Genomic DNA, 11,166 nt, shown 5'->3' with positions numbered 1-11,166 from the left:
AGGATTTGGAGGAAAATATATTTAAGAGTGTGATGAGATAAAAGCATTTTATTTAAAAAACTGTACTGAATTTAAAACATTCTAAATTTTCCCTATTCTCTTTCAATATATAGGGTTAATTGTAAGAATAACAGATAGAAGAAATAGTCATAAAATATGTTTTTGTATACTTTTCAGAAATTGAGAAATAAATTACTTTAATGAATATGTAAACAACTAGAGGCCCAGTGCACGAATTCGTGCATGGGTGGAGTCCCTCAGGGTGGCCTGCAGAGATCAGGCCCCAGCTCGCGCTCCCAGCCTTGCAGCTCCAGCTCATACCCCCAGCTTTGCAGCCTCGCCCTGCCTGGCACCCCGTCTTGGCCTGGCGCCGCCCCCTCACCTGTTCCACCATACCACCTGTAGGGCGATTGATTGGGGCTGGGTTCCCCACCCGGCTCCCTCAGTGCCTGGGAGCCGGGTAGCAGCCCTGCCCCTGCTGCTGCCGCTGGTCGCGGTCTGCAGGGTGATTGGCAGGGCGATCGGGCCCCTGCTTGCACCCACCTTGGCCTGGTGCTGCCCGCTCACCGGCTCCACCATCCCACTGTGGTCCCACTCCTGTTGAAACCCATTCGGGCCAGCAGTGCCTCCACTGCTGCCCACTGCCAGCACCATGTCGCTGACTCCTGCCATGTTTCGCGCTGCCCCTGGTGGTCAGTGCATGTCATAGCGAGCGGTTGAACTCCCAGTCTCCTGGTCAAACTCCCGGTCAAACAACCGCCCGAGGAGACAATTTGCATATTAGGCTTTTCTTATATAGGATTCTTTCAGAAGTCAGGTGGTTTCCAATAGTTTGCTTTCAATAAAATAGATATAATAGAATTTGTCAAGGGATCATAAAAAATAATTTTGGGGAATAAACAACTGAAATCCATATAGCATAAAATTCACCATTTTTAAGTGTACAATTCAATGGCTTTTAGCATATTCACAGAGTTGTGCAACCACCATGAAAATCCATTTTAGAATATTTTTATCCTCTCAAAAAGAAATCCTGCACATTCTTCAGTCAGCATCCTTGGCCACCCTTACACTTCTTTTCCCCACATTCTACTGGCAACCACAAATCTGCTTTCTATTCCTATGGATTTGCCTGTTCTGGATGGAATCTTAAAACATGTGATCCTTTGCAAGTGTCTTCTTTTATTTAACATAACATTTTCAAGGTTCATCCATGTTATAACATGTATCAGTATTTCATTTATTTATATTGCCAAATATCCTATTGTATGAATATAGTGTAGTCCCTCTTTATTTGTGGTTATACATTTCAAGACCCCCAGTGGATGCCTGAAACTTCAGATAGTACTGAACCCTATGTATACATGTTTTTCCTATACATACAAATCTATAATACAGTTTAATTTGTAAATTAGGTCCAGTAAGAGATTAACAACAATAGCTAATAATAAAATAGAACAAGTATAATAATATGCTGTAATAAAAGTTATGTGAATGTGGTCTCTCTCACAGAATATCTTATTGTACAGTACTTCCCTTTTCACATTATAGAAACACTTTATGACTTCTCTTTGGCATATCATAGCACTACTACTCTTGTGCCTGGGTAGGGAGGGTACAAGCATGGGTACACTGGACAAAGGAATAAATCATGTGCTGGGTGGTATGAGATTTCATCATCCTACTCAGAATGGTGCACAATTTAAAACTTATGAATTATTTATCTCTGAAATTTTTCATTTCAAATTTTCAGACACCAGTTGACCTACGGTAACACAAACCTCAAAAAGCAAAACCATGGACAAAAGAGGACTACTATACAATATTTGATCCATTTATCAGTTGATGGACATTTGAATCATTTTCATATTTTGGCCATTATGAATAATGTTGTAGGAATATTCTTGTACAAGTTTTTGTGTAGACCTAAGTTTTCCTTTCACTTAGATATATATAACTAGAAGTTGAATTACTGGATCATATGGTAATTGTTTAAACATTTGAGGAAATGCCATACCGTCTTTTAGGAGGCTGCACCATTTTACATTCTCACTAGCAGTGTATGAGGGGTTCTAACTTCTCCATAATTTTGCCAACATTTGTTATTATCTGCCTTTTTTATTATGGCCATCCTAGAAGTTCTGAAATGTTACATCATTGTGGTTTTGATTTGCATTTCCTTGATGGCTAATGATGTTGAGCATCTTTTCATGTACTCAATAAAAGATCCTCAAGTATAAAAATATCCTATATAATAAAAGCCTAATATGCAAATCGACTGAATGGCAGAACGACCGGTCACTATGACGTGCACTGATCACCAGGGGGCAGATGCTCAATGCAGGAGCTGTCCCCAGCCTGCAGGCCCCAGGCCAGCCAAGGCTGGTGCCAGTGGGGGGCCCCCTGGTCACCCCACCAGTCATTCCGCAGAGGGAGGTGACTGATGGAGGTGGCGGGGTGATCAGGGGTCGGGGGTGGGGTTGGGGGCTGGCCGGTGAGCAGGGCTGGCAAGCAGGGCCGGTGAACGGGCAGTGTCAGGGTGGCCAAGGTGGGTGCCAACGGCCCCCCATCACCCCGCCGGTTGCCCTACAGATCAGCCCTGATCGCCAGCCAGGCCTAGGGACCCTACCCATGCACAAATTTCATGTATTGGGCCTCTAGTTTACAATAAATGTTAATATTTACAAGCCACTAGAACTCAGACTCTTTAAAATATTTATACTTAAATTCTCCAAAATTCTTTACTATATAAACAAAGGAATATGATAATCAATTTTTCTAGCAAGCTACTTCGTTCTGTTCTTGATCGCCACCAAAATGCCCTTTCTTGTGGGTGGGAGAGTGGGGTTGAGCAGTTTTAATTCCTTAGAGCAGGCAGGAGTTTTCCACTTGGGCTTCTGATAGTTTTATGCTTTCTGAAATTGCATGCTAGGCCTTTCTCTTGGATACCAATTACTCTCACCTTGCTACTATCATCTGTCTGTTGTATGTATTCTCCCAAGAGTTTTCCCATCCCAGGATTTAGGGCAAGGTACAGATTCCAGTCTTTCCATTATACTCTAATGGAATAGAGTTAAACAAATTTGAACCTCTTTTTCTTTCTATTCATTCCTTCAACAAATACAGTGTGCCTCCTAACATTCTAGGTACTATTCTAGGGGCTAGAAATATAATAGTGAACAGTCATACAACATCCTTTCTCTCTTTTATTTCTCTTCTAGTGGAGGAAAATTATGAAATAAATAAGAAACAAGCAAGGTTATTTTGGGCAGAAGTACTGTGAGGGAGATAGGAGGGTGATATGACAGTGTTATGAACAAATGGAGCACTGCAGAGGTGGAAGGGTAAGACTCTTTAGTGAGCTAACTTTGTAGCTGAAGCCTGAGTGTTGAGAAGAAAGTAGCCAGGAGGTGAACACAGCTGGTGCAAAGGCCGTCAGCAGGAAGGAGGTTGGGTGTTTCTTGGGAATTTCCAAGCCAGGGCTTGGAGAGTACTGAGTAGAAGAGGTGAAGTTGGAGATGTATTTTATCCCAAGTGCAATGGTAAGCCATTGATGAGTTTTACAGCAGAGGTGTAACTGATCTGGTTGATATTTTAAAACAAAATCCTCTGGCTACTGTGATAAAAATGGATCGTGTAAGTTTGGAAGGTCGGGCTCAAAAAGGAGTAAGGAAAGGAATTAGCTACTGTGGCAGTAGAGGCCATAGATTATGATGACTTGGGTTGGGGTAGAGATGATATAAGTGAGAAAATTCAAGATATACTTTGGAGGTGGTGCTGATAGGGCTTGTTAATGATTTGGATATGAGTTGTGAGGAAAAAGACAAAATCAAGAACAACTCCTAGGACAGTGGTCGGTAAACTGCGGCTCGCGAGCCACATGTGGCTCGTGAGCCGCGGTTTGCCACTCTGTTGACTAATGAGCTTGCCGACCACTGTCATATACTACCCTTTACCTCTTTTCACACAATATGCCACAATTGCCTAATCCTCACAGCTTCCAACTACACGGTAACATTTAGTCTACCAGTGGTTGGCAAATTCATTAGTCAACAGAGCCGCAGTTTGCCGACCACTGTCCTAGGAAATTAGTTTTGAACAATTGTGGGAGGCAACTGATCAATGTTTCACTTTCACATCAATGTTCCTCTCTCTTTCGGTCTCACTCTAAAATAAATAAAAGTACGTTCTTGGGTGAGAATTAAAAAACATTTATAAAGATACTGTCTGGGGATATTTGAAACATTTAAGTGACAAAGTGGAGTAGCATTAGATATATGAATCTGGAGTTCAGGGATGAGGTCAGCGGTAGAGATAAGAATATGAAGTGTAAACCTTGAAGGGAAGAAAAAAAGACATCTACTAAGAAGGGCTCCTGGTGGCTAACTGGGCTCAAATTTTAAAAAAACACACACAGAGCCTAGCAGCCACTTCTGCACAGGGGCCTCTCATGCAAATTGCACTTCACAGAGAAGTCTGCACTGAACCACCTACCTGCACTGTGTTTCTGCTGAGTCACCATTATAGAGGAGTTCCTAGAACCCTATTTCAACCAATAGGACTGAAGCTTTCCCCATTCAATGGGAGCTTCATAGTTCCGACCAACCAGAGTGGATCTTTTCCGATGAATCAAGACAGTGAGTTTTGGACCAATCAAACTGTAAGGATTTGGAGTCCTCATTTGCCTAAGAACTGACCAATCAGAGACTGGCTAATATGGGCCGGGATTTCTGCCCATATTAGCCAGTCCCCCTATGGCTCTGAGTTTTTCCACTGAAAATGGAAGACTGTCTCTCCCTGGCTGAGCTAAAACACAAAAGATGTCTTTCTAGAACAGAGCGAAGCAGGCCCATGCAGAGCAGACCACTGAGGAGCAGAACAGAGATGTCCTATCTGGGACAACCTTACAGCTGTGCTGTTTTCATCCATGTTTAACAATTGAGTTGTTCTGCAGTGTGCTGTTTTCACGGCCATGTCATATCACAAAATTTCCTTCTTCACCACACGTCAAATTAGGGATTCCTGTTGGTGTTGAATTGGTGCCAAGGATGATTGGTTGACAGGAGTCAGGAGCATATGGATAGTATTTAAAACCAAGGTGGTGGGCTCAAAAATGGCCCCTCAAGTATGTCTGTGTCCTAATCCCTAAACCTTAAAGGACCTATTGTGCACAAAAGTACTTGAAATATGTAAGCCTGACAACAGCCACCCAAGATAGGTGTTATTATCCTCCACTTAATAGATGGGAACCCTGAGGCTTAGAGAAGTGGGATGCTTTGTTTTTATAAATAAAATAAAATTTTAATTACAAAATAAAATGCTTTTATTTCCCAAATTGGAAAATACCTCAATTACCCATTCAAGGCCTTAGAGAATTTCTGCAAAGACTGGAGGTGGTAGAGTTGCACTGTGCTTTGAGAGAGGTTCTGTGAGCCAGGTCAGTAAGCCAGGACAAGAAGAACAGGGAAACTGAAACAGATAGTTAAACAGCAGTTTGCAGCCATATAGTAAATCCTATCTTCCCTAAACCAAGGACACTTAAGAGTAAATGGTTTGTACCTCACCCCAACCAGAGGGTAAATAGTTTAAATCCCCCTACTGAGGGAAACAGCTAGCAGAAATCCAAATAGCGCCATTTGCCAACCACACCCAAGGGTAGATCAAGTTAAGAGAATAAACCTAATTTTGATACATTAGCATAAAGCTGATGAACATTCTATTGAGGTCCTCCTCTAAATGCCCAGCCTTTAAAACCCCTCCAAAGGAAGATCCCAGCATCCCTCTTCCTTCCAGGAGCATGTCCTCAGTAGTTTGTCCCAGACAAGCCCCATGAACCTGTCCCCAAGGCCCCCATTTCTCTGACTTCTTAGTGAGCCAAAGCAGACCAGTCTAGGCTCATTTCCCAGCCCTTTGTTTCCCAGTCCCCAGCTTTATTAAATGTCCTCTAAAATTCACCTGGGTTCCTGTTGTGAAAATTTTTCTGCACCAAGTCAAGAACCCACACACTACCAGCTGGCCTTAGGCAAATCTGGTCAGGGCCAGGTCCCCTTTCTGGTAACATAGTCACAATAACTCCATTGTCTCTGGAGCAAGCTAGAAAGGCTGGATTGCTAAGGAATGGAAAGGAGTCAGAACCAGGAGCAATGAATGGGGCCTGGGGTCAAGTTTGGGGGGAGGGGGGGAAGGGGGATATAGCCCTAACTTGGGAGCTAAAGTAATCTTAGGCTAGTAACTACCTATATAGTTCGTTGACACTACATAGGATCTCTAAACTCCCTCAAAAACACTTACATGAGAGTCTCTTCTTTTCTCACCCCTAGAGTTACACTATTAGGGGCAGCGGCCTGAACCAAGGGCATAGGACAGCCTGTTCAGCCCCAGCTGTCCATCAGTTCCCTGCATTTAGAGGTCAGTCCTGGCCGCAACTCGGCCAATGGCCAGGGAGGCTACGGAGCTCCCCAGGCCAGGAGCGCAGAGAATTGGGCAATAGGTCACTTAAAGCCAGGGGAGAGAAGGCTCCGAGAAACTACAACTCCCAGGAGCCCATGCAGTGTCACTCGGTGGCCAGTGCAATCTGAGAGAGGTCAGCCGACTCCCGCCGTACTTCACGAAAGCCGCTCGGGACAGGTAACCTGTGCGCATGCTTAATCACGTCGCAACTACTTTCCCTCCAGCTGGCTTCTTCTTTTTCCGGCCTCGCCCGGGCGCGCTCTTCCTCTCCCCACCCTCCGCCCTCTTTAGAAGGATTTTGGGGCGGGAAGGGGCAGGCCTCTGGCAAGCGCGTTCCCAGGGGTGTGGACATGCGCGGTCACGGGAGATTAAAACGGGAGGGGACTAAGCATTGGGTGTGGATGGTGGCGAGGATCGGAGGAAACCTCAGCGAATAGAAGGCGCATGCGTCCTGGGGAAATGTGCTGCGAGGGTTTGGGAATTGCAGAGGGGCGGGGCGAGCGGGCGGAAATGGGCTAGCGGGCAGACGCACGCGCATTGGGCGCCAGCGCCCCGCCCCTTTTAAGGTTTCCTCCCCTCTTCGTCCTCCTTCACCGCCCTCCGGAAGTGCACCCTCCACCCTGGGCCGGACCAGCGGCCACACCCTGCGGCAGGCCCCGCCCTTTCCCGGCTCCGCCCTCAGCTCTCCGCCCCCTCGGCTGGCGGTGGCGCTGGGTGGCTGCGCCGGTCCCGGCGGTTTCGGGGCTCCAAGCCCGGAGCGCAGAGTCGTTCCCTGAGGCGGCGGCCAGGCTATGATCGCGGGTCCCCGGCGTCCCGCTCGGACCAACCAGAGTCCTTGTTTCAGCGTGCGCCTCTGGCCGAGCGGTCCCCTCCACACCGTCCCACCGCGCGTGTGGCAGCGGCGCTCCCGGCGCGCCCCCTCCTCTGATGGCGGCGGAGATCCAGCCCAAGCCGCTGACCCGCAAGCCGATCCTGCTGCAGCGGGTCGAGGGGTCCCAGGAGGTGGTGAATATGGCCGTGATCGTTCCCAAGGAGGAGGGCGTCATCAGCGTCTCGGAGGACAGGTACGGACCTCTGCCCTTCGGCCGCGAGGAGGGGCGGGACGGGTCGGCGGTCCCCTGACCCGCGTTGGGGGCTGTACCTCCTAGTCGGCACCAGTGTAGACGTGCTCCCTCAAGTTTCTGTTAAAATGCGCATCCCGGTGAGGCCGGTGTCCGCGGCGCGCCGCCGCTGCGTGGCTCGGGGCAGCGGAGCTCGGACAGGGGCGTGATCTCTGGGCTTCCCAGGGGCCGGGTGACGCCCGCCGGCGCCAGGGTGGCCCTGGGACTAACGGTATGCGGGCCCCTGGACCTTGGTCCCGCTCTGAGGACCGGAGCGGGAGAGGAAGGAGCCGCCGGACCCTGCAGGTGTGCGCGTGAGGAGGATGCCCCCAGCTGCCTCTGCGAAAATAACTGAGGGTTTCTGAGTGCTCTGGTACAGTTCTCAGGGCTCCAAACCGGGAAAGCAAATGCCACTCTTCTCCCAGACATTCCCATCGAATCCACATCTACTAGACATCTTAAACGGAAATCAATGAGCATTGCAAGTTGTGGAAAGAGTAACTTGGGGCTTCTGGCCAAAGGAAAAGTGCCTGTCAAAGAAGCGCCTTCTCTCCTTTGCCTTCCTTTTCAGAATTTGCAGGGGACCAGTGCTGCAAATAGCTCTTGAGTTCCTTCCCTTTGCTTGCTTCCTTTCTTTTTTTTTTTGCTTTAATTTTGCTTAATTTGCAGAAGTGGAGTCATTTGTTCTGCCTTTAATATTCTCCCTTATTTGTCAGACAAAAGGGTTTTTTATTTAGTTTAATGTCCGTTAATATGCAGATATTATGTTGACGAAGCTAATGTTCACCGGAATTCTGCTTGAATCTAGTAGTTAGGATATTTTCTGGAATTGTAGTTTTGATGATATCAACTAGCATTCTAAAAAGTTTAACACTGTAGAGGTATATGACAAGGGACTTTAACATTAAAACAGTAGGTTTTCTTAATGTAAGTTCAGATTATGCTGAGGTAGAGAATACCCTAAAATTGTAGGCAGAAGTAAAGCAACAAAGTGTTCATTACTGTCTTTATAGTCATTTCAGCACTTTATTTACAATGTAGCCACAAAAAATTTTCCTGTTAGGTATATCATATCATAGGTTCTTCAGTATAACCAGGATGAATATGTTGTGCTTGTCTACATCATACTGCAAACAAATGGCCAAATGAATTTATTTTCTGTGCAGATCCAATCGAAAAGATTGTAAACATATGTCAATTGCAAGCAGTGTGCAATAAACAGAAGAAATTCATGGCTGAAATGGAATACATTGATGTAGAAACCTTTTGAAATCCACAAAGAAATCTATGAGTGTTTAATTTTTCAATAGAGACACAATTCTATTAAAGAGATTGCTTCTGGACCTAGAAAGTTTTTTGTTACAGAATTGTTTCTAAAGGAATATAGGATAGACATCGTTTTTCTCCATTCTGTAACTACTAGAGATGAAACTGTCAACCTGACTGCTGTTAGGAAATTTGTAAGTAAGTTGGCTGAATCAAGTAAAAGGAGAAAGGTAGTTAAACCTAAGTTCCTTTAATATTAGTTTTGAAACTTTTTGCTTTGGTTGATGGTTTGGGAGTAGAGGTAGGCTTTGAGATTGTTTTTTTTTTTTTTTTTTAACTTCAGAGGGATCTTAGAGGTTATTTGCTCTTAACAACTTATTTTACATATGAGAAAATTTAGGCCAGAGAATTTACCTGCCCAAATTCATGTAGCTGGTGGTAGAGCCAAGCCTAGCTCCTAAGTCAATCTGATTCCCATATCAGTGTGCTTATCTTGAAGGAAACAGCTTTAGTGGGGTGCATTCAAAGTATTTGGAGAAGCTGAAGTGTCATATATGAAAGAAACTTAAAGATAAATTTCATTTGATTATAGAACAAAAGCAATGTGATTTTTAGCTATATACTACCTTAATTTTCACTTTCCTAATTTACAGTGTAAATAATAGAATTTATTATAGAGTTACGGTTAAATATAAAGCCCACTCATAAATCCAGGATTATTCTTTATGTGTATTTTATTATTACATTTTATTATGTATTTCTGTACTCACACATGAAAATAACTGTGTTATTTAGAGCCCAGTTTTGATTATGATCTTCATGAAAGGAGACTGATCTGTATTCTTGCTTTTCAAAATCTAATATCACTGTCACTAAAGATATGAAGATAGAATATTGATTTTTATCTAAACCTACAAAGCCATTTTCATTAACTGCTTCAGCCAGAAACTAGTTGTTTCATTCCCAAACTAAGGTTAAGACACAGATAATGTCCCCATTCTTCAGTGGCAGTGTCCCATAACCCATAAGTTCTTTTGAAACCCTGGTTTCCCTTTTGACCTCAGACTCTGGTAGCCTTTATCTATACCTTTGAAAACTTAACATTTTTCTATTTTAAACAGTATCATGGGTACTTGTTCTTTATCTTGTCCATAAGTTCCCTAAGGTGCTATGTGCATCTTTTTTTTTTTTTTTTTTTTAAGAAAAATTGATTCTTTAATAATCAGTGCTGGAAAAACCAGTTAGTCATTTGGATAAAAAAAAAAAATAAAGCTCAGTGTCATCCTTAATTCTTAATCTGTATTCCAGATGGTACAATTACTTAAAGGTAAAAATTGCATAAAAATGCTAGAAAAAAACATGGATAACTTTGACAGTGAATCATGAAGATATTTCTAAGTTTGGAAATATCCCCAGACACCATAAATTTTTAAAAAATAAATTTCACCTCTTGAAAATTTTATTTTAAACTTGACTATTTAAAAATTTAAATTTTTTAAATGAGAAAAACCTCCAGCTAAAGTCCAAAGGCAAATGACAAAGTGAGAGAAAACATTTGCAACATATATGATAAAGACTAGTTTTCTTTGTGGCATACATTAATAAAATATAGGATTATTCATAGAAAGGAAATAAAAATGGCTGATAAACTTAATACTAATTAAAGAAGAGTAAATTAAATCAAGGAAATACCATGTTTCACCTATCAGATTGGCAAACACTTTTTAAAAAATTGAATTTATTGGGGTAATATGTGTGTCTTATTCATTGTATTATCTTTGGGGTCTAGTATCCTGTTTGGCACACAGTAGGCCCTCAATAAACATTCACTGTCAGTGACTGGTAGACTTATGTTGTTCCTGAAAGCATAGCATTTTAACTATTGTAGACTTTAAAAATATATATTTTTATTGATTTTAAAGAGGAAGGGAGAGGGAGAGAGAAATGGAAACATTAGTGATGAGAGAGAATCATTGATTGGCTGCCTCCTGCATGCCCCACACTGGGGATGGAGTCCACAACCCAGGCATGTGCCCTGACCGGGAATGGAACCAGGACCTCTTGGTTCATAGGTTGATGCTCAGCCATTGAGCCACACCAGCTGGGCTATTGTAGACATTTGATTGACATTTATTGAGTGAAGTTTATGACCACCTATAAAGCACTGTGTGGACAGATATATACACTTGTGAGGAAAAGTTTGGAGTGGGCGATCTTAAAACTTTGGAAGTCAATGCATTACTTCATTCATTCTATCAACAAACGTGGGTTTCTATTGTGTTTCAAGCACATGTGCACACTACATTGGTGGAAATGACAAGGTTCTTTCAGGAAATTTTAGAAGATAATA

At 43.5% G+C, this 11,166-nt stretch overlaps 1 protein-coding gene across 1 annotated transcript in view; it reads left to right on the top strand.

Annotated features, from left to right (window-relative positions):
• Positions 1–7,147: 7,147 nt before the first annotated feature.
• Positions 7,148–11,166, top strand: part of WDFY2 (WD repeat and FYVE domain containing 2) — a 213,878-nt gene continuing 209,859 nt past the window's right edge. Inside the window, exon 1 of the mRNA XM_008152072.3 lies at positions 7,148–7,514. Coding sequence (XP_008150294.2) covers positions 7,378–7,514 — 137 coding nt within the window. The 5' untranslated portion in view covers positions 7,148–7,377. The remainder of the gene's footprint in view (positions 7,515–11,166) is intronic.

Source organism: Eptesicus fuscus, chromosome 8 (genome assembly GCF_027574615.1).
Source record: "Eptesicus fuscus isolate TK198812 chromosome 8, DD_ASM_mEF_20220401, whole genome shotgun sequence".
Taxonomy (NCBI): Eukaryota; Metazoa; Chordata; class Mammalia; order Chiroptera; family Vespertilionidae; genus Eptesicus; species Eptesicus fuscus.
Note: the sequence above shows the minus strand (reverse complement) of the source record. Positions and strands in the feature narration are given on the sequence as shown.